The 27,786-nt window shown below is 39.3% G+C and overlaps 2 protein-coding genes across 3 annotated transcripts in view; one reads left to right on the forward strand and one right to left on the reverse strand.

Annotated features, from left to right (window-relative positions):
• The window catches only part of farsb (phenylalanyl-tRNA synthetase subunit beta), a 60,553-nt gene extending 49,261 nt beyond the window's left edge, over positions 1-11,292 (forward strand). Inside the window, exon 17 of the mRNA XM_060834224.1 lies at positions 10,324-11,292. Within this exon, the coding sequence (XP_060690207.1) occupies positions 10,324-10,475 (152 nt within the window). The 3' untranslated portion in view covers positions 10,476-11,292. The remainder of the gene's footprint in view (positions 1-10,323) is intronic.
• A 14,097-nt stretch (positions 11,293-25,389) lies between these two features.
• Positions 25,390-27,786, reverse strand: part of sgpp2 (sphingosine-1-phosphate phosphatase 2) — a 48,715-nt gene continuing 46,318 nt past the window's right edge. For both annotated transcript variants that reach the window (XM_060834226.1, XM_060834225.1), the window contains one exon: positions 25,390-27,398. In XM_060834226.1, coding sequence (XP_060690209.1) covers positions 26,853-27,398 — 546 coding nt within the window. In that variant the 3' untranslated portion in view covers positions 25,390-26,852. The remainder of the gene's footprint in view (positions 27,399-27,786) is intronic.

Below are 27,786 nucleotides of genomic sequence, written 5' to 3' on the forward strand. Positions count from 1 at the left end.
TCTCATTACAACCTTGATCCAAACAGGAAAGAAACAGCTGAACTCCAAAATCTGGGGAGAGTGTCCTTGTCGTCAAGGAGCCCTAGGGAAAACTAGATTTGATGGGAATCAGGTTGTCATGACTTACTGGGGTAGTGCATTGGAAATCAAGTCCCATTATTCCTGGCATCTCCAGAAATACTGAAAGTTAATGAAACAACCGAAAATCCCCTTTACAATGAAGGTCAGCATACCATTTACCTTCCAAATTGCTTTCTGCACATGCATGCTTGTTTTCAGTGATTGCTGCACAAGGTGTTTCCTCCGGGTGCTCCAGTTTCTTCCCACAATCCAAAAATGTGCAGGTTAGGTGAATTGGCTATGCTAAATTGCCCACAGTGTTAGGTGTCTTAGTCAAGAGTAAATGTAGGGAAATGAGCCTGGGCGGGTTACTCTTCGGAGGGTCGGTGTGGACTTATTGGGCCGAAGGGCCTGTTTCCATACTGTAGGGAATCTAATCTAAGGGCACCCCAGGTCCCCCTTTATATCAACATTTCACAATCTACTATAATTTTTTTTTAAAAACTCTGCTCTTTTCTTACTGAAGTGAATTACTTCATACTTCTACTGCATCTGCCCTGTAGTTGCCCACTCAGTCAACTAGTGTAAATTACCTTGAAGCACCTTAACCAGTCACAGTTCTTTATAGTTTTGTTTCATTGGCGCACTTGGAAATATTAGTCCCAAATTGTTGATATTTATTGTGAATAGGTGAGGTCCAAGCATTGACTCCTGTGGTGCCCCAGCAGTCATTGCCTTCCACCATGAGACAGATCCATTTGTTCCTACTCCAAGCTTCCTGTCTGCTTACCAATTTTCAACTACATCAATTTATTATCCCAATCCCACATGTTTCTCTATAGCATTAGTAATGTAGTTGTCAATTATTCAAACAACAATACAATTCAAAGGTTGTTACTGGGCATCAGGACATTGGGAATGGAATTGTTTTTAAATCTCTCGAGCATTTTAGTGACATCATCTGAACCTTGAAAGCGAGTTCCAGCAATATGCACACGATAACAGCATTTTTAAATTAAAAACTTTGAATTTGGACACTAGACGCAGAGTTTCCACTGTGTCCAAAATCATTCAAAATTGACGAAACAACACAAAAGTTTAAGAAATTTTAAGTGCGAATTGAGCTTTCATGATCTTTTGCACTATTCTAAAAGTGTTGTGGCCCCATTCCACAAAACAGGCCACACATGCAGATTGAATTATTATGCATTTCTGTTAATCATACTCAGACAGGCTTGTGAGGGTCCTCCAAAAGATGGCCATTTTTGTGCACAACAGCCCTGAGGTGGATTTTTTAAAGAAAAAAAATTAATTTCACTATAATGCTAACTACTGTACCCCAATGCCAGTATTAAATGGTTTTATATTGATTTTAAATGTGATTATTGAGTATTATAAAAATAGGATTTTTCACGAGGATGACACATGCAGGTTTAAAAATAACGTACCTACCTATTTTCAGTTGCATTAATTAACTACACAAAGTTACCAATTTTAAATATATTGAGCAATTTCAAATGTGAACAGTTTTTTAAAACAATACCTTTCAATTCACTGCTGGAGAGGAGTTTACTTGCAATAATATGTAAATCTATTTATGCAGAAACTTGAGCATATAATTCACTTACCAGAACCACTACAGTTTGTGCCCAGCTTAGTGACTGTAGCCCAATTGGAAACTGTTGGAAATAAAATAGAAGTTGCTGGAAAAGCTCAGCAGGTTTGGCAGCATCTGTAGTAGAAATCAAAGTTAATGTTTTGGGTCAAGTGACCCTTGCTCAGAACTGGAAACTGTTGGCCTTGATAATTTGCATTTAATATTTTTTTTTTGCTACTTGTTTTTTATTATCGAGTATGTGAATCAAATTGAATACTGGATTAATTTTAATGAAAGCTGTGAGACTTAATGTATCTTGTGACAAAACAACCAATCCATAGTGAACAAACAATTCTTCAGTACAAAATAATTAGTGTATCTTGTGATTCTCTGCCTTTTTAAGATAAATTTGGACCTTTTGATTCCATTGGAAGTATAGGGCTCTTGATCTTCTCTTCAGTAATTTCTCATCGTAAAATATATGAAGGAGCAGTTCAGAGTGAAGGACCTAATTCTGACACACATTAGTCTGTGGTTAAGTAATGACTGTTCACTGTCTTTTCTCCAATTCTTTTTCCTTTTCTAATTGAACAAAGATGAATGAAAATCAGCTTGTGGTGGTGAGAATGAATCTACATGAACACACAGTATGCACAAATAATTTAAATGTAGTATTTTAGATATTATTTTAAAATCTGACATAGTTCAACTGGCTCCAGATAAATATATTTCTAAGGCATGATGAGCTTCGTTATATCAATTGACTTTCTATTATCCTAAGTACATTGCCAATAAATACAAGATACACAAATTCTCTGAACCCAATCACTGCATTTTAGAATTTTAAAGGAGATCAGTGCACAGATGGAGGGTGCAGTGATTCTGACCTTCCATAAATCCCTAGATTCTAGAATAGTTCACATGGATTAAATGTAACAAATGCAACCCTGCTATTCAAGAAAAGAGGAGAAAACAGGAAGTTATAGGCCAGTTAGCCTGACACTGGTAGTAGGAAAAGTCTGGAATCTGATAGTAGAGACTTGGTAACAGGGTAATCAGAAAATCATTCTATCATTAAGCAGCGTCTATAAATTTATGAAAGAAAAATCATGTTAAATAAATTCATCAACTTTTATTGTAAGGTCTATAAGGGGGAAACTAACTTTTGGATTTTCATAGCATTTAGTAAGCTGCCACACATGAGCTTATTACTCAAAATCTCAGGCTTCATGGGATTTGGAATAATATATTATTCATTTGAAGATTAGGTAATAAACAGATAACAGAATAGGAATAACCGGGCTGTAAGTAGGCCGTAGCTAGAGGGAGCAGGAGAGATCAGTGCTGAGACCTCATCTATTCACTGTCGTTATCCGTTACTTTGGGATTGAATATAATGTATCCAGTTAAAGCTAGATAGAATCATCAGCTGTGAAAACGTTGCAAATAGGCTGCTAAGAAATATAGTCAAGTTAAGTGATTGTGCCAGAAAATGGCAGAATTGATGTAATGTAGGAAGGTGTGAAGGCGTCCACTTTGAAAGGAAACAGAAATATAACAAAGCAGATTTTTTTTGTTTAGTAAGATTGGGAATGTATCATTTTATATGAATCATGAAGCTAACAGGTACAACAAAAAAAATAAGAAAATTAATGTATATGTTAGCCTTTAGTAGAGAGTTTGGTGTATAAGAGTGAAGAAATACCACCATAATGATAATGGAACACTTGTTTTTTGTGGTTACTATGTAATACTGCTGTGGGCACTGAGTGTTTCTTAAACCAAAATGCAATGTGAATTGAAAATACAAAGAACTTAAGAATAGTCTACTTTTTTAAAAAAAATTCTCCATTAATTGGGAGGTGACATGATTTTCCCATGACAAAAGTAAAAATTATATCAATATTTATGATATATGATACCAGGGCTCTGAACTTGTAAAAATAAATATGTATCCAATTGAAAGGCTGAGTGAAAACAGAGTAATGCAGCCTGCAGAGAGTGTGTTTTTATTTAAATACATTAAGTTTTTCACTGAAGTATCATTAATAGAGTGAAGAAATTTTATTTCATGTTTTAAGGTGTGTATTTACTATAAGAATAAATAGAAACCACCTGTAACATGTAGATATTTCATGGTGCATTTACCATGAATTTAGAACATGAGTTTTTCTACATTTATTCCCAGAAAAGTACACTCAGTCTCTGTTCTTTCGAACAGGAAGAGGCTGTTTCCAAGAAACTTAGGAACTCAGTGGATAGTTGATTGTCACTTTAGCATCCATACTGTAAGAGAAGGAAGTGCCAGCGTAGGATGCTTAGACCAAATGTCCCATTTCTGTGCTGGAAGTTATGAGTGTAGTTCTATGATGTAGAAAAAAAATGTTTTTTTAAGTGTGTGTGTGTGGGTGGGATAGGATAGTAGTGCAGTGGTAGCAACAGGGAAGACAAGTTGATTAGTGCCAGTACAGTTTAATGGTTCACAACTGCAGACCTCCAGGTAACCCTACCATTTATCCAGATGCAGTTAGGTAGTGGCTGGAGATGTAGCTGCAGGCATGCTTATTCAGGGTTTCAGCTGATGGGTTTTGTGCCTGGATAAGTCATTATTAGTGTTGTTCTTTGATGTGGTAGAGTGTAGAGATGGTGCTTAACCTAAAAGGATTAGGATACCTGAGAGGCTTTCTACCTGTCCAGTTCAAATGCCAAAGAAGCTTCTGGTGTCTTTTCTTAAATTTTTGGAGAGAAAGAAGAATTGATCTGGGTGATTTTTGTTTGAAGCTGCTCATGCAAAGTGCAGTTTCTTTCTTCAGTGCTTTGTTTTTACATTAAAATAGATGTCTGTACTTTTCAATTTGCCAGCATGATGCAAGTGTTCCATTTTCTTACTGTTTTATATAAACTTTCATTTTGCTGCCTTCAAAATAGGCAGACAAGAATAACCGGATAAGTTGGGTGTGATGTCATTTTATCAAACTATAAATCATCTTAGAAATGTCTGCTATCAGAAGTGACCCCGGCTGTATTTAAAAGTGGATGCTGGAAATCTGAAAGAAAAACAGAAATTGATGGAAAAGGACAACAGGTCTGGCAGCATCTATGGAGAGAAATCAGGGTTAACGTTTTGGTCCAGTGACCCTTCTTTGGAACAGGGTAATGTGGTTAAATATGCTGAACAAAAATAGTGGGAGTGCATATTGTGATGAGGACATAAGGAATCTGCAAGAGGATATGCGAGGTGACTGAATGGGCAAAGAATTGGCTGATGGAACTTAATGTGGGAGACTGTGAGGTCATGCACTTTGGTCGGAAGAATAAATAGGTGGACTATTATTTAAGTCGAGAGGGATTGCAAAGAAAGTGAAGCACAGAGGAATCTAGGTATTCTTTATGCATCAAACACAAAAAGTTAGTGTACAGTTGCAGCAAGTAATTAAGAAGGCGCATGGAATTTTGGCCTTTATTGCTAGAAGATTGGAATTTTAAAAACAGGGAAGTCTTCTAACTGTATGGGGTGTTCCAAGAACTACACTGGAGTACTGTGTACACTTTTGATCCGTGCATGTAAAAAAAAAGGATATATTGGTATTGTTCAAGAGATTTACTAGGCTTTATCTGAACTTATTAAGAAAGGCTAAACATGCTAGGTCTTTATTCGTTAGAATTTAGAATAATGATGATGATTTTATTGAAGCATTCAAGATTCTGAGAGGGCTTTAGTGACTAGATATTGAGAAGATTTTTCCACAGATAGGGAATCTCAAACTAGGGGCATAGTTCCAGAATAAGGGAGACTCATCTAATATTGAGATGCAAAATAATTCCTTCCCCAGAGGGTACTGAATGCCCGCAGTTCTCTACCCCAGAGAGTTGTGGAGGCTAGATCACAGAAGATATGTAAAGAGGAGGTGAATAGATTTATGAAAGATCAGGGAGTTGGGCGCTATGAAGATGAAGCAGATCAGCCATAAACTTGAATGACAGGGCAGACCTGTGAGGCCAAGTGGCCTACTCCTGTTCCTACTTCTTGTGTTCTATTATTCACTACCAAGTAAGAATATTAGTGGGAAAAACTCTATTTCTGGTCACTTACTAAAAGATTTATAGAATAAAAGTTGCATTGTGCAGCGTGCACCACGACCAGTTGTGCCAGTAAATCAAAAATGGTGATTAGCCCATTGACTCTTCTCATTGTGAACACTTCTTCAAAACCTTCAGCAGCTTCTTTGCACTCATTTCAGACTGCCAACATTGTTTTTTTTTAAATAACAACAGTGATACTTTCCTTGGGATAATGGGATATCAGAGTCCAGTTGGAGTATTTTGTTGGTGAGGTGCCAGATAATGCAAATGTTTACCATACATGTAAAAGCTGCTTGAACTTAATGACTCAGCCCTCACTCCGTGAGTTACTTACAGGCTTATTGGGGACGAGAGGGGAAATAACTTTAGATGTGCAAATGCCGTTGATTTATTTATAGTATATAACAAAACAGTTCTAAAAATCCCCTTCAGACATGAACTAATGCGAACTATTAATATTTCACTCAATGTTGTAATAATGTTAAAGTGCAATCTTGGGCCAAAAATTGGATTAAAATGACACTGAGGCTGACCCACATCTTCCCCCAATCACCGCCACAAAAAGCTTTTTATTTAGGTACAAATATTGCAGTAACTTTAGGTGAGGGTATCTGCCTGAAAAGAGCCAGCCCCCTGTCCGACTCCCTCTTCAAATGCATTGAGTAGTGTGACGGTCCTGTTCTTGCATGGTACACAGGATGTACGTTTAGCATAGAAAGTTATGTTAAGGGATGAGCAAGTGTGGATTGGGAGCAATCAGCCTCCCAGGCACTTAGAATAACCTATTAATCCGGAGTTTCATTCCTTCATGGTTTAAAGTTATATTATCATTTGTTAAAGATTGATCGTTTGGGGTTTCACCAGTGACTTGTGTGAAATTTTACTTTTACTTGGTATTGAAATGTGTTCTTTGCTTGCCAAGTGTGGAGTGCATCACAGATAAAATGCTTTTTGGTTTTCTCAAGTAGTAAGCTGGATGAGTCCATTCCGGGAAAAGGTGCGTTACGTTCTGGGAAGTTGTACATCTGATCAGTTTTGTCCGCCTTCTGTGAGTGAGACCTGCAGCGTTTGATTTCAATGGAAATGAGAATCAGATGGGTTCTGGAGCAGAGGGTGATCCTCTCTGCCAATTTCCCACCCGTGTGGGTGGTGGAAACTACCCTCTATGCTCTAAGTGAAAATGGAGAAGGGGGGAACCTGGGGGGAATAGAAAAGTTCTGTCAGTTTCTTTGAAAGTCATTCCAGTCCTTTGACTGGCTCCTCACCCAGTCCTGAACCAAATAATCCAGGTCTGATGGACTGTCTAGTTATTGAGCCTTTTTCACTGTTGGTGTGTTTTATCCTTAGCCAGGCTATTAAATGGAATGCTCCATCATGCCAAGGATTCTCTCCCTGAAGGAGCATACAACTGAGCCAGCTGAGTTTGCTGAAAATCTCTCATTGACTGTAGAAGTATGTTTAATAATGGCTAGAGATAGCTGCTGCTGAAGCTGTTATCCTTTTGAACAAAGGAGATTGCTAGATGGTGAAGAGCTTTTATGAAGAATTAAAACATAAATAGAAACCATTTTGAACAATGAGACTAATTTCATTACACTAATGACATTTCACAATCTGTGCAGTTGATACTGTTAAATTCATTCTCTGCCCTATCTCTAGATTTGGGATATAGATGCAAATACTTTGTGCATGAATTTCCTAAAGATTGACTCATCCCTCACTCCAGGAGTTATTTATAGACTTATGGGGACAAGAGGGGAAATAAGTTTAGATGTGGAAATGCATTTGATTCATTTATAGTGACTGATTAAAAACAGTTCTAAAAATCCCTTTCAGACATCTACTAATGCAAACTGTTAATATTAAACTAAATGTTTTAATAATTTTGAAGTACAATCTTGAACCAAAATTAGGATTAAAATCACATTGAACCTGACCCACATCTTCTCCAACAACTCCTCTTCCCCCCCCCTCCGCCACACACACACAAAGAAAAAACACATTGCAGCAACTTTAGGTGAGGGTACCTGCCTGGAAACAGCCAACCCTCCCCCCATCCCCAGTCTTCAAACGCATTGAGTTCTTGCATGGTACATATGACATACGTTTAGTATATTAAAAAAATTGAGGGATGAGCAAGTATAGATTCCAGGCAATCAGCCTCTCAGGCACTGAGAATTAACTGTTAGAAATCTGGAGACTCCTTCTTTGTTTTAATAGTTGGAGATTTTTTTAAAATTGCAATTAGCTTTCTTTCCTCAGTTCACATTTTTCCACTCTTTTTCTGAAATGATTTGCCTTAGTTCAGTGTCTTCCAATCAGTGTCAATGCTGTGAACATTTTATTTGTTCATGGGATAAGGGCAATCAATGGCTGGGCCAGCATTTACTGTCCATCACTAATTGCCCTTGAGTAGATGGTAATAAACTGCATTCTTGAACCACTGTAGTTCTTGGATACTGGAACACATGCAATATTGCATAGATGGGAGTTCTAGGATTGTGAACCAGTAACAGTGAAAGAACAGCAATGTAGTTTCAAGTCAGGATGGTGGGTGAGTGACATTGGCACTGCCTGTGAAGAATTCTATGATCTGACCCTTTTGTGCTTTATGAACTGGGGCTTCTGATCTCGGGTTGGTTCAGAAGTGTTTAGGGATTTAGTTGTGCTCAATTCAGCTCTTCTGGATAATCACTAAGACTGACTAGATACTAATTAGTGTAAGATTTGAAGAATAAATATCCAGCGAAATCCCATTTGTGCATCCCAAGCTGCTGCCACTGGGCTCAGTGTTGGACTTGTTTGGAGAAAGTTGGAGGCAGTAGAAATCAGCCCTTTGGAAGCGTAAACTTCCCAGGGGATTGCTGCATGTGTCTGTGTGCCAGGACTTCCTCAAGGTCTCGATGCACATACTTGTTCTGACGATCTGCACACCAGGAGATTTGAACCATAGAATTCACGATTTTAGGCTGCCCTTGCTTGCTCAGAGCTTGAACTGCTCACTTTACAAATATTTGATCTAACTGGTTGAGAAAGTTCACAGAGGGACTCACATCCCAAATGCCCCACAGAGGGCACTGAGCTACTTTTCAAACACTCAGCAATGTGCAGGACAAAGTTTTATCATTTACCAAACGAGAAAAGTCAAGTCACACCAAGGCAGACTCATCACAGCAGTTCTTGGGCCATTGTTTTAGATTCAACTCTGGATAGGATTATTCAGATATTTATTACATGCCAACCCATATGGCTCGCAGGCAGTGCAGCCCCGCCAATATTAGCTGGCCATGCTGCCTTAGTGTTGGTATCCATAACAGCAGATAAATGTAGAGTCACACGGGAATGGGAGGGGAGTCTCAAGAGGGTGGACTATGATGGCTAGGTAGGGAGGGAGCAGCCAAGATAGAATGATCTGGACAGTGAGCCAGTCATTCCTTTCCTGAGGACTGGGCAGTTATTTGCTACACTGCATGGAAAAATCGATCATTCAATTGGAATAAAATGCGCTGTCCCTAAATTTCTTTATATTTTCCAGAGGAAGTATTTCAAAATGTTACTGCACCGAAAAGGAATTGAAAGATCAACTCAACATTACTTTTAAATCAAATACCTAGTTTGTTTTGTCAGAAATTGTTCTATTACTTGGCATTAAGTTTGTAATTTCTGTGTACCTAATAACACTATGCAGAGTGGATAGATGCTCAAATAGAAAACAAATCATTAATGCCTGATTCTTTAATTCTGCAAACTTCAGGGCATTCTTATTCATTGTCCAATAAAAACTTAATGCCTCAGTATGAAGGACATTTTAGTATGTTTGCTGATTGTGCTGTTTTACTATGATTGAAAACCAAGATAGTTCTACATTGCACGTGAGTTTGAAATCTCACCCGTGGGTACATTATTTGCGCAGTTATCAAAATGTTAAGTTTTTGTGCTATATTGCATCTTGGAAGTTACTTTCTGTAGTTTTTCTGATCCTAAGCAAGGTAAAGCAGACTTGACAAAATTTGTAGATGAACAATACCAGTGTCCTCTGTTCAGAAGGGTTTCAGTACACAAAAATGAGCACAACCACTTTAAATGTCAATTCAAATAGTTAGCTACTGCATAACCATTTACAGGAAGGATGTTTGCTAACATAGAACAGAGACAAGTGAGAATAAAATGAGACCAATAAAAAGAGTTATCAAAAAGCTGCGATTAAATTTTGAAGGAAGCCATGAAGTGACCTTTTGTATACTTTTAATGACATCTAGATGCTAGCATGCTTAGTCTTTTGGCAAAGAAAACTTTGATGGTATTTTGTGCTTTGATGGTTAATTATCTTGAAAATGTGATAAAGACTAGTACTCATTTGGATTCTAAGGGAAAAAGAGGGATTCGACCACCATCATCAAAGTGTTGCTCACTTCTGACCTGTGGAAGACAATTATAAATTTTCATTTAGAGCTGTTGAAGATTTAATTAAAGGCATTATCAGTTGCCAGCTGCAGGGCAGTGCAAAGAAAGTGAATTACATCTGCTGGTTATTGAAGGTGGAGAAGTACTGATGGTTTTTGTTTTGTTTCCTTCTTTTACAGATTCCACTTTCTTCCCGGGTCGATGTGCCGAGATCTTTGCTAAAGGTCAGAGCATTGGCAAGCTGGGAGTTCTTCATCCTGATGTTATCACCAAATTTGAACTGACCATGCCCTGCTCCACTCTTGAAATCGACATTGAGCCCTTTCTTTAAACAACGAGATTGCTTCTTAGTTCTTATCACACTTTTTGTGTCCTTCAGTCATTCTGTGCAAAGAGTAGCTACTGACACTGTTCAGCTGTAAAGATAAATATTTAATAAGGCAGAGGATCCCATGTCTGCTCTGTGGTTAAATATATTTTCCCTTCTGTAATTTTATCTGTTTGCTTGAAACTTAATAGTACATTCTTCAGCATAAACCAATTGAAACTGTAAATGTGTAATGCTGCAATTCAATGCAACATGTAAGCATAATATTAGAAGTAAAAAAAAACAAAATATTGATACACAGAGGTCTAGCTTACCTGCTATAACATGAATCATTCCTCTGAAACAAAATTTACTCTGTTTCTGTATATTAATGGTACCAAATATGATCTAAAATAAATGCATATATAATGGATAAAATAGTTTTAGTAAGTGGCATAAAGCCAACTTGAGGGTTTCCCCTGTTGAATGAATGTTATAGTAGTGTATGCAAAAGTGGCCAATAGCTACCTTAATTCATTTTATAATGTAAATATGTGGAATACCTAAATCATGTAATATCTGCCAGTCTGCAATGAATCAATTATTTTCTTTCTGCCCCTTAGGATTTAATAACACTTACTCAGTTGAATTGGTGCAGTTGCTGCTTTACTTTCCAATGTAGAGAGTGCACGTATAAATGCAATGGTGTAAACAGGCCATCATTCAGAAAAAAATAGAGACATTACAATGTAATCTACCTGACTACAATATGTAAATTTGCATTGTGTGTCATTAGCAGTAGCACTTTTGACTCTTCATAATGAAGTTTAATTATTCCTGATTAGACTATGTTTCTTATTTCTTTACACAATGTGTTCTCTGTGCCAGGCAAATGCATCTACCAGTTATTGAGCTAAGATTAGGAATTGCACTTTTATCTGAGTGCTTGACTCTCTTTTAGACGAGCACAGCTTAGTTAGATTGTGGTTAACGATTCAGTTAGCGATCGATGTGATGTGCAATTCTAAAATTTTCTATTTTTGCTTTTAAAAATATTATCACAATAATATGCATGCCGGATTTTAAAACTGCTGACTAATATGATTTTTAAGAGGGTACAATTTCTCTCTGGAAGCTTTTAAAAATTAACTGATTTGGAGCTTTAGTCAAGGATCCACTTACTATCATTCAAGTCTCTCCTCTTAGTTCCCTCTTAACTATCATCCTTCTCTACTTTCCTAGTTGCATTTGAAGTTACTTACTGTTCTATGGATTGGCTGGCAGGATGCGTTAGTTTTATTTCTTGCAGTTGTATGGCCCACCACAGTGGCCTGCTTTAGAACTAATGAAATCCATCTCATGGCCTCTGGCGTTTTTAAACTTTTGAAGTCAAAATAGTTACTTTTTTTTTGTTGTGAGGAAGTCCTGGCAATGGCTAACCATTTCACTTGCTTTGGAATTTTTGTGTGGGCAGTCAATATGAAGGATAAAGCTGTAATTCCAGATGTGTGAATGCTGAAACACTAGCCTACACCCAGAGGTTTATGAAGAGTACATCTTAGTCATTGTGTAGCTTTCATACAGTTTTTGAAAGTATTGTTGGATAGTTCCTTCATCTTGAAGTAGAAACTGGTTAAGATAGTGTGAAAAGTCTAACTTTAACTACTGCTGGTTCCCCAAGTGATTCAGCAAACGTATCCACCTAATCCCTTAGGCATGCACATGGGCAATGTCCCACTTTCAATATCATGGCTGCATTGGGTAAGCTGATCTCACTTGGCCAGTGAGAGAGATTCTTCAATGGGTTTTGATGCTCTTTCTTTAAATAAGAGAAAAAAATAGCTAAACTTCCTTCTGGTCTTCATCCAAGACCCTTTACAAACATGTGCAAGTTTAGAATTTGAAAAGCACTTTCATGTGTAGATTTTCCCACAGCAATTTTCTTATGGTTGTCAGTAGTGGCTGCCGATTGTAATACTTTGGAATAATTAAAAGAGAATATTTTTCTAATATTACTAATTGGCAGTTGATAAACGAAGGAGTTGCTGTGCATAAGTGTGTAGATATAATATTTTTTAAACATTTCAGTAAGGGAGTATGCTTCTTGCTGTGATTATAAACCCCTTCGGGATCACTAACTTTTGAAAAGGAATGCATTACTCAGCGATTGGCCTCGAAAGATAAGATTTTACTTTCAAAATTGTACCACAGCAAACAAAATAAAAGCAACAGCAACTAACATTATTTAGTAGCAATTGAGACTAAACTACAAAAAAGACACTTTCTGCATGAACTAGTTAACACAGTGGAATCTCATGCCATGTTGAAAGGTTATTGCATACACCCAGCAGGAATATAGCCTGTTTGTTAAAATCCCAATTTCCTCCTAGCTATCCAGCTAGATCCCTTCTCTCTGCTACGTGAGATTGATGTGATTGATCTTTTGGTGCTGTAGTGATTCCAACATCACCTGGGTCCTCAAGGTCTAATTCCTAAGACTTTCAATTAGGAACTGAGAAATGCCTGATGAAGGGCTATTGCCCGAAACGTTGATTTTCCTGCTCCTTGGATGCTGCCTGACCTGCTGTGCTTTTCCAGCACCACTCTAATCTAGACTCTGGTTTCCAGCATCTGCAGTCCTTGTTTTTACCTCATTGATTTTAACCCAACTGCGAATCCTCTCACAAGGATGCCTGCCTTGAAGAGGTTTTCCTTCTCTCTCTACAAGAATCTCAGTGAGTCTCTCTCATTTATCTCTCCAGTCTGCAGGCACCCTGCCTCTATTCCTAATGAAGGGCTTTTGCCCACAATGTCGATTTTTCCTGCTCTTCAGATGCTACCTGACCTGCTGTGCTATTCCAGCACCACTCTAATCTAGACAGGCCATTCAGCCCCCTGAGTATGTTCTGCCATTTAATGAGATCATGACTAATGGCACCAATTTCATTCAGCCATCCTGACTCCATTACCCTTAATACTATCTGTTAACAAAATTCAATTCATCTCTGATTTAAAATAATGAATTGAAACAGCAGCTGCTTTTCTTTTGCAGAAGAGAGAGTTGGCACCTTCTGTGTGACTGATTATATTTTCACCTGTACGACCTGCCTCAGAGTTGAAGGTTATGTTTCTTTGTCCTAGATTCCTGACAACTGGAAATGTATCTCTTTCTATCATGTTAATTTCTTTCAAACTCCTAAGAGCCTAAATTAACTCACCCCTTGACCTTCTATATGGTAGGAAATATTACACCCTAGTTTAATCTCTTTTTATAATTTAAACCTTGGAGCCCTGTTAATGTTCGGATTTATATGCCCTGCATTCCTTCTGAGGACAATATGCCTTTTCTACAACTGGGTCAAGTACTACACATGTTTGTCATTTATTTAAATAATTTGCATGAGAAGGCATGGTTAGTAAAGTTTGTGGATGACACCAAAATTGGTGGCATAGTAGACAGTGAAGAAGGTTTTTTTAAGATTACAAAGGGATTGTGATCAAATTAGTCAATGGGCTGAAAAATAGTAGATGGAGCCAATCTGGATAAATGCACGGTATTGCATTTTGGTACACCAAACAAGAGTAGGGCTTATATAATTAAAGGTAGGTCCTTGGGTATTATTGTAGAATAGAGGGACCTAGAGGTTCAGGTAATTAGATTCCTTACAGTGTGGAAACAGGCACTTCAGCCCAACAAGTCCACACTGACGCTCCAAAGAGTAACCCACCCAGACCCACTTCCCTCTGACTAATGCACCTATCACTATGGGCAATTTTGCATGGCCAATTCACCTGACCTGCACATCTTTGGGAGGAAACCGGAGCATCTGGAGGAATCCCACATAGACACAGGGAGAATGTGCAAACTACATGCAGACGGTCGTCCAAGGCTAGAATCAAACCTTTGTTCCTGGTGCTGTGCTAACCACTGAGCCACCGTGCCGCATAATTCTTTGAAGTTTGCATCACATACAGACCAGTGATTAAAAAGGCTGAAAGAACTGCGGATGCTGTTCTGAGGAAGGCTCACAGGACCCAAAATGCTAACTTTGATTTCTCTTTGCAGATGCTGCCAGACCTGCTGAGTTTTCCCAGCTATTTCTGGTTAAAAAGGTGTTTAATACGCTTGCCTTCATTGCTCAGTCCTTGAGTATAGGAGTCGGGGAAGTCATATTCAGGTTGTACAGGACATTGGTGAGGCTCCTTCTGGAATACTGTCCCCCATTCTGGTCACCCAGTTGTAGGAAGGGTATTATTGAATTGGCGAGGGCTCAGAAGATATTTACCAGGATATTGCCAGGTATGGAAGGTTTGAGTTATAAAGAAAGGCTTGATAGGCTGGAACATTTTCACTGGAACATAGGAAGTTGAGAGGCAACCTTACAGAAGTTTATAAAATAACAAGGGGTATAGATATTGTTAAAGATCGTTGAGTTTTCCCTAGGATGGGGAATTACAAGACTAGGAGGCACATTTTTAAGGTGAAAGGAGAGAGATTTTAAACAGATGTGCTCATTTTTACAAAGAGGATGGTTCATGTGTGGAATGAACTTCATAAGGAAGTGGTGGATGTGGATACAATTACAGTGTTTAAAAGACATTTGGACAAGTACATAAATAGGAAAGGTTTGGAGGGAAATGGGCTAGGAACAGGCAAGTGGAAATACGATTAGAATGGATTGGTTGGACTTAAGGGTCTGTTTCTGTGCTCTATGGCGGTATGTAGATTAGCCAAGGATATACTGATACTGCAAAAGTCTTCTGTTCTTGTATTCTAGTTCATTCATTTCATCTTTTTTCATTCGTGAGCCATGTGCATGAATTCTGTAAATCTGTTGAAACCTCCACTGTTCGTAACTTTCTCCTATTTTAGAAAATCATGGATATGCCCTCTTTTTGTAGATGTGGGTGACAGAGCACTTGCCTGCATTGATCCTCTTCTGCCACAGTTTTTCTCATGGTAGACAATGCACACGATTTTGTTTACTACCAATCTTTCAGTTGTATACTAGATATAATTTGTTGATAAGATTGTTGATTAATATAGTGAATAGTTGAGGTACCATTGGTGGTAGACACCATTAATCACTTCCATCTGTTTCAAGTATTTACCAATTATCCCTACTCTTTGTTAACTGTCCCCAATCAAGTCAGTTATTTACTTTCTATAATGATTGTAGAATATGAGTTATCTGATTTGACCAGATTAACAGCCCAATCGTGGAGCCCAGGCTGACAGATAAGAAGAATATCAGACATTCTGTTCACTCAGAGAGCTGGCTCTGAGGGAGCTGGATCAGTGTAAAGGTTTTTCCATGGGTAAGGTAACTTTGTGACAGGATTCTGGCTTCTGTGGTGTCATTTTAGTGACAATGAGAGAAAAGCATGATTAGATTAGACTTACAGTGGGGAAACAGGCCCTTCGGCCCAACAAGTCCACACCGACCCGCCGAAGCGCAACCCACCCATACCCCTACATTTACCCCTTACCTAACACTACGGGCAATTTAGCTTGGCCAATTCACCTGACCCGCACATCTTTGGACTGTGGGAGGAAACCGGAGCACCCGGAGGAAACCCACGCAGACACGGGGAGAACGTGCAAACTCCACACAGTCAGTCGCCTGAGTCGGGAATTGAACCCGGGTCTACAGGCGCTGTGAGGCAGCAGTGCTAACCACTGTGCCACCGTGCCGCCCACATGTTCCTGAAGAAATTTGTCTTTGAGTTGGAGGAAGCATTAAAAGTATCATGCCATTATTTGGGAAGCTTAATTCGTTTGACTTTGCTGTTGATGACTGGGCCCAATATGTAGAAAGAATATTTACAGGCAAATGATGTTGGGGCACATAAAAAGCAACATTCTGACAGCTGTGGACTTGCAGTGTTTTCAGTTATTAGGAGCCTACCTTTCCTTGAGACACCAGATATTAAAACATTCAGGAATTGATGGATTTAGTTATGGCCCCTAGACACCTCTACTTCTGAGATGCAATGACATTTAATTGGCAATTCGAGAACCAGGGGAATCCATATCAAGTTTTTTGACTAGGTTAAGATGACTGGCAGTGGCATGTGACTTTAGTTTAACCTTTAATGAGGTGCTGAGACATGTTTAGTATTGGAGATTAATGATGTAAACATGCAAAAGTACCTACTAACAGAAGCCCAACTGGCTCATGTCCAGCTCTGTGAAGGAAAACTCTCTCTCCACTTCCCCCGCCCCCTCCACCACCAGCATCGTGTACAAATTCTCAATGTGAGACTTTGGGTATTTATCCAGCTGCGAAAAGCAGTTTATCATTTGTTTAAAATTTCCACAAAGGCGAACTGAACTGTCAGGCTTTATGATAGATACAACAGATGCTGCCCATTCTGCAAACCGGACTGGTTTGTTGATTCCTTCACTTTTCAGCCTTCTGATTTCTGCCTGTATTTTTGCCCGTAAGTGAAATGAGAGTGGGCAGGCATTAGAATTGTGGAATTGCTTCCTATGCAACCTGCAAGGTAGTATTGTATCATCTGCTAGTTCCTAGACCTTTCTGAAAACCTCCAGGTATTTAAGTAGGACTTCACTTAAGCAGCCATTTCTTAATCAAAGCATGTGGAGCTAATTGCAGTGAATGTTTCTAAAGCATTTTTGCCCCATCAAGCTTGGGCCTGAGCCTTTTACTACAATCAGTGGTAACTGAGCCAGCTTCTCATAAGAGACCCAAGTTGTACCCTTAATCTGCAAAGGTTCCCCAGCATAGGTTTTCAATCTAGCCAAGGTCTTGTACAAACTTAAGGTTTGGAGTCCAGAGCACATCTCATTAAAGACTGAAACGGCCGTGTCAGTATCAACCTCCATTCAAACCGGGTGACTATTTAACCAAACATTTGATTGGTTCTGTTTTGGATGTTGCTAAGCAATCTAACTGTTCCAAACCTGCCGTAGGTGGACTTTTCAGGGTGTGCACTCTCCTGGATACCAGCCTATGAGTTCTCATAGTTTAAGTCTAGTAGATCTCTTTTGCTGTCATGAGTCTGGGTACCAACAGCAACTACAATGGTCTGTCAGGCCAGATCCTGAAGAGGTTATCCCAGGAAAAATTGTGATTCCCACATATTTAGGCACTCCCATATGCCAGGGATATATGAGCCACCATAACTTTGGATGACTGGCATTTACATGACAAGAAATGACTTATGACCCCAGTCAGATCTTGACATACAGAGGCTGAGCAGCAGTACAAAGAGAGCTATGTTGCCCAAGGGCTGTCATTAAGCTGACCACTAGTCTGCTCAAAATGAGATTTACACGTGTGGATCTTTCAGCTGGCACACTTCAATCTTCTCCCCTGAAATTATTCATAGTTGTTGTCTGATGCACATTACACAATTTGTATTGTGGCTAAATTCATGGTTGGCACCAATATAGGTAGGAAAGTATGTGGTAAAAATGCTATAAGGAGGTTGCAGTCTGATATGGATAGGTTGAACAAGAGGGCAGATGGAGTATAATGTGGAAAATGTTCATTTTGGCAGGAGAAAGCAGAGTCTCACAAATGGAAAATGACTGTGGATTCTCAAAGTGCAGAGCAAGGTGTTCTGAAGTGGAAGTGTGCATGAGTCACTATGAGCTGGTGTACAAGAACAGCATGTAATAAAGAAGGTTAATGGGTTACAATCCTTTATTATCTGTAATTGAACATAAAAGGATGTTATGCTTCACAGCTTCAGATGTTATGAAACTCAAGATGCTTGACACCATCCAGGGTAATACAACCACTTGATTGGCCCCAAATCCACAAACATCCATCTCCTCCACCACCGATGCTCAGGAACAAGCAGTGTGTACATTCTGCGCTGTTAGATGCACTGCAGAAATTCATCAAGACCTCTTAGTTAACACTTCCAAACTCACAACCAATATCATCTGAAAAGACAAGGACAGCAGATACATGGGAACACTGCCAACTGTAAGTTCCTGTCCAAGCCATTCACCATCTAGACTTGGAAACATATCACCATTCCTTCAGTGTCATTGGGTCAAATTCCTGGAACTCCTTCCCTAATGGCACTGTAGGTCGACTTACACAGAATGGACTGCAGCATTTCAAGAGGCAGCTCATCAGCATCTTCTCAAGAGCAGTTCAGGATGGGCACTAAATGCAAGCCCAGCCAGTAATGCCTACACCCCATGAATGAATAAAAACAAATGTTATACAGGGCTTAGTGAGACAACATCTTGAATACTGTATGCCATTTTGGTTGTCTTAATTACAGTGAGTGTAATGCATTAAAGGCAGTTCAGAAGAGGTTTTCTAGATTGCTACCTGAAATGAGTGGGTTACCTTAAGAGGATAGGTTGGACAGACTGGTTTTGTGTGATTGTTAACTTTGTTTCCACTGTATTTTCAAAGAATGAGGGGTGACTTGATTGAAGTTTATAAGGTCCTGAATAGTCGAGACAAGGTAGATGTGGAAAGGATGTTGTCTTTACGGGTGAGTGCAGAACTAGAATGACAGGTGCAGAAGTTGGTGCACATAAGGTTTTATAAGTGAGAGGTGGGAATCACAAATAATGTAAAGATTAACCTATTAGTGTGTAATTCAGTCAATGAGACCACCTTTACTATAATTGCCTCTCCTTCATCTCTTCCAAGGTGTGCATAGTTCAATGGTGAGGATTCAATAAATGAGGCTGTCCAGAGGGGTACATGTGGGTACAAATTTCCTGGGAGCATTTAATCAATCCGAAGCAAACGAGAACATCATATGCACAACACACTGATAAAGCAAACACAAACAGCAATAAGAAAAACAAAACAATAACTCAACACAAAATTGAAACCAACAATTTTCAGAACTAACCAAATGGCATCATCACCCTTGAAGAATTGTGTGCGATTAATGCAGTGCTGTGTTACAGCTCCCTTCTCACCATCTGCTGTCCTACTGACACATGCACCCCACAAATTTTGATGGCTTACCGGGACTGTGAGAGATCCAGAATAATGGGGTGTCCTGTAGATTAGCAGGAGTCTGATCTATCACTGCAGGACTCAATAACAGAGATGCCGAGGTAAGACAGTGTCTATCAGGAGCAGCTAAAGAAGCGCATCCTGACAGCAACAGCTGCTGGCTGTCCACCCATTTGAGTTTCCACTTGGTCCTACTTGTTTCCTGTTGGGGAGCTAGCACCTAGCTTCCAATCCAGGCTCCTTATCTGCCTCCTGCCTCTGGCACCAGTGCTCAGAGCTCAGACAATGGGGTACAGGTCGGCCTGAAAACCATGTACTCCAACAGTGAGCTTGGGGTTTGCTCTTCTATAGCAGTTGTCAGTCTGTCAATGGAGGGAGGCATGCTTTCTGATGAGCATGTCATCACAACATTTGTGGCATTAATAACTCCACTATCTGTGACAATAAGTGCAATTCTTCTGGAATCGCTGTCATATCTCTGTGTGCCTCACATAGCTTGCATCATACATCTAGCATCTGTTGTCAGGTGGAAGATTCCAGAGGCTTGTCATCAGCCTGAGGCTGTGAATCTAGATCACCTCCTGCAATCCTCTAAGTGCACTAACTCAGTCTCTGGCAACTAGTTTTCTGACTGTGATGTGCTTGCATCAGTGTCTAGGTCCCGTTCAGCTGAACTACAAGTATCCATCAAGAGATGTATATTCTTTCAGCAACTGATTGCTGTTCACGGTTGTGACAGTGGCCCTCTGAGGCTAACTCAACCTCAGAAGTTAACTGTGGACCTCAAAACTGGTGGAAGAAACTTCAGCGATTTTACCTGTGGGGAAAGCAAGCAAGGGTTATGAAGGTCACCATTTTAATTTGAGCTGATTAAAGTTACACATTTCCCACATAAGAACTAGAAGCAGGAATAGGTCACTCAGGGCCTCAAGCCATCTCCTCCATTTTGTATGATCCTGGCTGATCTGCCCCAGGCCTCAACATTTCTTTCGGTGCCCGCCCCTCATAGCCCCCAACTCCTCAGGATTTCAAAAATCAATCTGCCACCTCTTCAAAATGCTTTCAGTAATCTAGCCTGCACAATTCTCAGGGATAGAGAATTCTACACACCCACTTGGAATAAAATATTCCCTCGCATCTCATTTACAAATAAGTGTCCCCTATTCTGCAACTATGTGCCCTAGTTTGAGATTCAATCGCAGTGGAAACATCTTCTCAACATCCAATCGCAAGACCCCCCCCCACCCCATAATTTGTATGTTTCAATCAGATCAACCTCTCTTTCTCTAAATCCTGTAATGCAAAAAGGCTTGTTTAGCAATTTTTGATAAATTAATCTCTTTGTCAGGAGTTAGCCTAGTTAATACCAACGACACATACACACATACTTTCTTTATTTCTTTATGACAGGTTTATAATTAATTTTTAATGACCTGAATTTGAAGCGTTGTGGAAAATGTATTAATTCCAAAGGTCTGTGTTTAGCTGGATTTTTTTTTACAGGTCATTTTGACCCTTGGAACTTTTCCTTTGACAAGGCCTACCTTGGAAAACAAATGATTTCTGCTAATTGCTAGCCTTGAGGATCATCTCCCTCAGTTTTCATGAGTGTCAAATAGTTTGAACACTGTTTTGATGTGTGGAGGTTGTTGTCTGCCTGCTGAAGGAAAGAGGTTTCCCAGCACAGTTCTCCTTTTTCTGAAAAATCCCTTGAACTGCATTGAGTGTGGTACCTGGAACGGTGATTGAACCATTCTCATGAGAAGCCTTTGTTGGAGTTTGCCTCAATATTTCCTGAACAACTGCATCTGAAAAGATTCGAGGGACAACAACACATGTCTAGTTAACTGTCCACATATACCAGAATACCAAATTAAACCAAATCAAAAACTAACAATTATTGGCAGAGTGTGGTATTTTTGCCATAGTGATTCTCAGCAGAGAAATCCACTTTCTTTTGCTTGGTATGTATGTGTCTGTGGTTAGTTAGGGAGGTAAATATACTTTCATATTAGGAGCATGTATCTTAATCAGATGGTATCTACACTGAATAAGTTTTATTTTCTGAAAACTCAACAATTCTGTTTATTAAAGAAACCTGGTGGATGTTATTGTTTATTATAAATCAATATGGTCAAAGTATATAATTGGCCATATCAGTAACTAGGTAAAACATTCAAATTTATGTTGTGACCAGTGAAGCAGTGGACCTAGAGAGGTGGAGGCAGTGCATTCCTCTGATCTTGGTCCGAACAACTGGGAAATGGTAGCCAGGGTTGAAACTTTAATACCTTCAAAATTGAGATATACATTCCTCTGCAAATGCTGCAAGCCTCCAAAGTCATCCCCACCAATGCTTTATCCCTGTCATCTGCCTCAGGTTCTTCTGATCCCTTGCCCCACCCCCTGTCAGTACTCTCTGTGAAGGCTCGGCAGGACAGAGTTGTGGGCAATTGGAATCTGATGCCCCATCACTGGCCTCCTCAGACACCCTCTACAATATATAGGGCAACTTCCTTGGTTTGGTGCCAGCTCCAGCAACTCCTCTGGTACAAGGTTAGGCACTCCCATTACATCCTGGACCTTTTATTGGCATTATGTGCCCACTTCTGCAAAGAAAAACAAACAGTGTAGTGAAACTTCTTTGAAAACATCTTGCTTTCATTTGTATGCTCAACATGCCCACTGTCAGCAATTAACACTCTTTAAAGACCCTTGTCAACTAACAAGAATGCACCCCCAATCAGACTTCCCCAGTCCCCATGCAGAGTGCCATGTATGCTTTATGTAATGGCCAAGACACTAGGCAACCCCACAACTGACATACATCTCACTCTTCCATGTAGATGCATCTGCATAATGATTTGCCACTTACCCCGGCAGAACATCAGAAGTCATACAATTTCTTACAGCACTGTAACCATGTATGTCAGATGACCTTATGGCTGCTGACCTCCCATGTGACTTGAATCGAGGCTTATTTGGTCTGGCTGGTGGGGGTCTCCTCTTTCCAATAACTGGCTTGAGGAAACCCCACCCCAATCACTGAAGGAAGACTGACGAGAAGTCGTGGTCAACCTATAGATCTGCACTTGATCTGGGACCATCTACCTGCTCTTCCTTCACTCTTCGTTGCAAATTAAATGTGGAGAAAATGGAGATTCCTCTTTAGTAGAGAGACAAAGCTTAAGGATAAAAAAAATCTTTGAACACTTCTTATTCAGAAGCAAACAAGACATTATTGATACGCAGTCACCAAAATCTTGCTTCTCCAATATTTCAATGGTTTCTGAACAGTTCTTTGCTATGCACGTATTCCTGCATGTGCAGATTACTCCTACAGCTGCCACTAACTTGTTCCAAGATGCCTTGAAATAGGTAGCCATGACTGACTTCCAGTTCACAACTGGAACCCTATCCCACTAGACATCTCTACCCAGAGACCCAATGGGCATCCCTCTCTCACCTCGTTTGCCAGCTGGGTGACCAAAAATTGGCCGCAAAATTCTTCATTCTGTCCATATAAAAGATTGGGGAGGTGGGGAAATGACAGACTATTCACTTCTTGGTTGGCCTCCTGTAACCCACCATACAATGTCCCATACAGCCCCATGAGGTCAGCACTCCAACTAATCAAATAACAATGCAGTCTTATTTTTAATAAAGATCCCATTACTTACAGGCAGTTATGTAAACGACTACAGGTATTCTAATCAGAATGATAACCAAGAGAGTTTGGGGATAGACAACTGCCATTTGACCCATGTAATGATAAATTTTAGACTGACAAACAGGCAGCACGATGGTAAATTACTCCTTTGTAGTTTCTTCACAATCTTGATTCTGTCTCAAGTTCTGAGAAATTGAAGTTATCCACAGACCTACTTCAAATTGTTAAAATTAATATCAATGAACACCATTAAAATGGTTTAATTGGTCCAATGTGTTTCTACAATACAAACCTAATTTATGAAAAGATATGATCAAGTTTTAACATGCAGAAGTCGACATGGATATTCGCTATATAGCATTATAAATACACTTCAATTTAAATACATTCAATTTTCACATTACCTGTATATTCAGATTAATTGTCTAAGAAAATCACAAGCGTTTCACTGATCTGTTGCGCATGAAGATACACATGTCAGCACTTTCCTAATATAGAATTCATAAGGTAATTCTAAATAGACTGAGAAACATTTGTAGGTCATTATTTCAATGCATGGAGTAGAAATGATTAATAACATAAGCAAGGCTGTAATTCACTATAAAATTGTTGTGGATTTATTTCATATGTTCAGTATCTACCATTTTAAGATTTTAGTGTCATGCATTTCAGCAACATGTGCAGCAAGTCTTTGCTGATAATTTTACACTGCAACACTTGCCATTTAAATAGGGTCTGCAATAACAACAATAATTATATGTATTATGTAGCAATTTTAATGACATAAAATAACCCAAGACGCTTCACAGAGACAGTATAAACCAAAATACAACTCTAAGTCACATCATTTTTTTTAGAGCAGATGTTCAAAAGCTTGGTGAAAGAGGTAGCTTTTAAGGATTATCTTAAAAGAGGAAAGTGAGGTGGAGAGGCAGAGATGAAGCAAGGAAACCCAGACCATAGGGCTAAGGTGGCTGAAGATAAGGCCCTAACAGTGGAGCTATTAAAATTGGGGATGCTCAAGAGCCAGCGGGGTTCAGAGACTTCAAAAGCTGTGGGGCTGGAAGGGGCAGGTCGAGCAGGGATTGGAAAACAAGGATGAGAATTTTAATATTGCGACGTTGCTTAACCAGGAACCAATGCAGGCAATGAGCACTGCGGCAATGGGTGAACAGGATTTATTTTACTCGTTAGCACACAGGCAGCAATTTTGCATTAAATCATGCTTCTCGAAGGTGGAAGATCAGCCAAGATGTATTCCAACAGTCAAATTTAGAGGTAACAAATGCAGGGAGCCATCTGCAACAGAAGAGATGAAGAGGGGGCAGGGCCTGGCACTGTTGCAGTAGTGGAAATATGCAAGCTTAGCGAAAGTACAGATATTTGGTTGAATGCTTTTCTTGACATTAAATATGATGCTGAGGTTCTGAGCTGTCTGGTTTCGCTTCAGGTCGGATAAAAAAAAGAGATGGAATCATTGGCTAGTGGAGAAAAGTTTGTGACAGGAATCAAAGATAATGACCTCTCATTTCCCAATAATTAATTGGAGGAAACCTCTGCTTGTCCAGTACTACAGACAGTGCAGGTATAGAGAGGTAACGGAGAGGTAGCACTGAATGGCATTAACGTACCATGTTTTCTGATAAGGTGACTGAGGATCAGCACATAAATAAGAGAAGGGACCAAAGATACATGTGGTGTCTTGGCCAATGGAGGAATGAAGAAGAGAAGTCATTGCATGTGATTTTCTGGTTTATGATCAGATAGATAAGAATAGAGCTAGTTGAATGCAGTCCAACCCAGTTGATGGAAATGGAAAGGATGATGTGGTTAAGCATGTTAAAAAGTTTAAGACGGACTGATACAAATGATTTGTGGTAACAGTCTTGGTTACTGTTAAGTGTGATGTAATTTGTGATCTGACCTGACCTGACCGGACTCAACAAAGTAAACATGAGTTCTGGGAAAAATGGGCATGAATATTTGAGAAGTGACATCACAGTCAATGACTTTAAAGAGGAAAGAGAGCATAGAAACAATGTCACAGATTCATTTAAATGGTTTTTTCCAGACCAAAATGTATTCATTATTGCTTCACCTTTGTTTAGATAAGACTGACTAAAGGGATCATAAAGGGATGATTATTTCACTGACCAAAAATATTCATTTTTTCCTTATGACTAAAACACTATGGGACATTGTTTTTAATGTTGAAGGTGCTACTTTGGTGTTATAGCTAAATTATTAGTACAATGCACATCCAGAACATATTAAAAACTCAAAATAAATTATTTGTGTAAGGAAAGACTTTATTTTTATTTGTCCCATGGAATATCAGTATAACTGGGATAACCAACATTTACTGCCTACTCCAAATGTGTCTGAGAAGGTAAATCCATTTCTGGAATTTCTGGACTCTGAGTAAGTTTACTCAAAGGGCTGCAGGGTAAGGAGTTCTTCGATTGTAATCCGCAACAATGAAGAAACCGCAGTATATTTCCAAGTCAGGATGTGCAACTTTAATGGGAATGTACTTTTTTTTCTTCTAGGTTCTGGAGGTTGTGGATTTGGAAGGTTGGTACTTGCTAAAGAAACATTAGTGAGTAACAACAGTGCATCTTGTAGGTGGTGCCCACTGCAGCCACTATGTGTCATTGGTGGATACTGTGAACATTTGTGGGCGGCACGGTGGTTAGCACTGCTGCCTCACAGCGCCAGAGACACGGGTTCAATTCCTGCCTCACTGACTGTGTGGAATTTGCACATTCTCCCCGTGTCTGCGTGGATTTCCTCTGGGTGCTCCGGTTTCCTCCCACAGTCCAAAAATGTGCAGGTTAGGTGAATTGGCCACGCTAAATTGCCCTTAGTGTTAGGTGCAGGGGTCAATGTAGGGGAATGGGTCTGGGTGGATGTGCTTCAGCAGGTTGGTGTGGACCTGTTGGGCTGAAGGGCCTGTTTCCAAACTGTAAGTAACCTATCTAAATTATCTGTAGCTACTGGTATGTTAAAGAACTGCAATAAAGGTGCCAATGGTACAATATCATGAGTTAATCATATGGAACTTTATGTTCCAGAGGAAAGATTAACTTATTCAAATTGGAATCCAACAACTAAATAAAGCTCTATTTAAAAAGATCAAATACTTTTCAATATAGTTAATTACTTAGCAAAAATAAAGCCATTGGCTTTTAAGTTGAAATTGAAGTAAAAAGTTTAAAAGTTGGTTTAAATGTGTTTTTTTCTAGTGCAAAGAAATCGTTGACCCAATGACCTCCAAAAAATGGCTCATGTTCATTAACATTCTTGACTGCAGTATATTTAAAGAGGAAATCTGTCATAAGGTTTTCCTCACTGTCCTGAAGTGCATTGGAGCAGCAGTATGTAGCACTGAATAGTGATGGAGTGTGGGCTCATTCCTGTGGTCTTGCAACTCAAACATACAACAGTTGGGAAACTAAAAGGCCAGAGAAAGGAATGCTAGAGCAATGATTTCTGGCCTCTTTTGCACATTTAAATAATTGTTTCATCACACTGTTGCTTTGAGAATAGATCACCCACACATACTCTTGGCTAACAATGGGGGAATTACCAGGAGACTAGAAGAGCAACTAAACTATGAAATGATTTTACATACACACAAATATTTAAATGAGAACTTGTGTCATGACTGTTCAAGAAATTTCTTTCAAGTAGGTCTTCATCAATGCATAAATGCATCTCAGACTACACAAGAAATTACACTAAAACTCTATTCATTAGCTGTTCTCAGAGTAGTTCAAGGAATTGATGCAGCAAAGGCACTACAGCTGTTGCATTGAAGCCAATAGATGAATACGTTACAAATTTATATGGTACTTCAATTTCCAGTCTTTTCCTAGCTTCCACATCATGTTTTCCAACATTAAACCACGCATACAATGCTTTGAGGGTGAGTGTTTTTACAACTTGGCGAGTAGCAACAAGAACAATAATTCCGACAAGAAAGCGTGCAATGGTTAGTGACACAATCTCCAGTGTTACAGAGGGTAGTTCAAATGGGAGAGATCCTGTAGGCTCATATGTCCGACCATACTGGTAGTTCATCCAAAAGCCAATTGTACATCCCGATGCAACACCCAGGATAATCGTGGTGTCCCCTCTAGTTGGGCTGTAATGATCTAGTGCTGGATAGGTGTAACTCATGAAAAAGGGTATAACTATTGCAATGATGGGCGTTAAAGGACTGGTTAACTGGAAATTGTCTATAATGTTCCAGAAAGGATATGTAAGAACCATAAACACTGCAGTAACAAGGATTCCGCAGATCACATCCTGAAAATTGATATGAACAGAATTAGAATATACTGATATTGTTGACAGTACATTTTTATTAAAGTTACTTCAGTTACCCAATAATAAAGTTCACAATCTTTCTTCCGAGTTGTTTGATACAGACTGCAATTAAATCTTGGCACTGAAGATTACAAAGATATATTTTTCCTGAATTTTAGTCCTCCTTGTCTGTTAAAGATGCTAACATTTTTTGGGTCACAACTTCATGATTGCAATCCTGCTAAACTGCCTAATCTTCATGTGTGATCGCGGATGTCACATGTATTGTGCACTATTTGACAAGAGATGTTGTCACAAAGTCCTGATAATGTATGGAATTTAATACTTTCCTTGAGGTAAGTTTGGAAATGGGAGTATTTATTTAGTT

This window comes from Hemiscyllium ocellatum, chromosome 13 (genome assembly GCF_020745735.1).
Source record: "Hemiscyllium ocellatum isolate sHemOce1 chromosome 13, sHemOce1.pat.X.cur, whole genome shotgun sequence".
NCBI lineage: Eukaryota > Metazoa > Chordata > Chondrichthyes > Orectolobiformes > Hemiscylliidae > Hemiscyllium > Hemiscyllium ocellatum.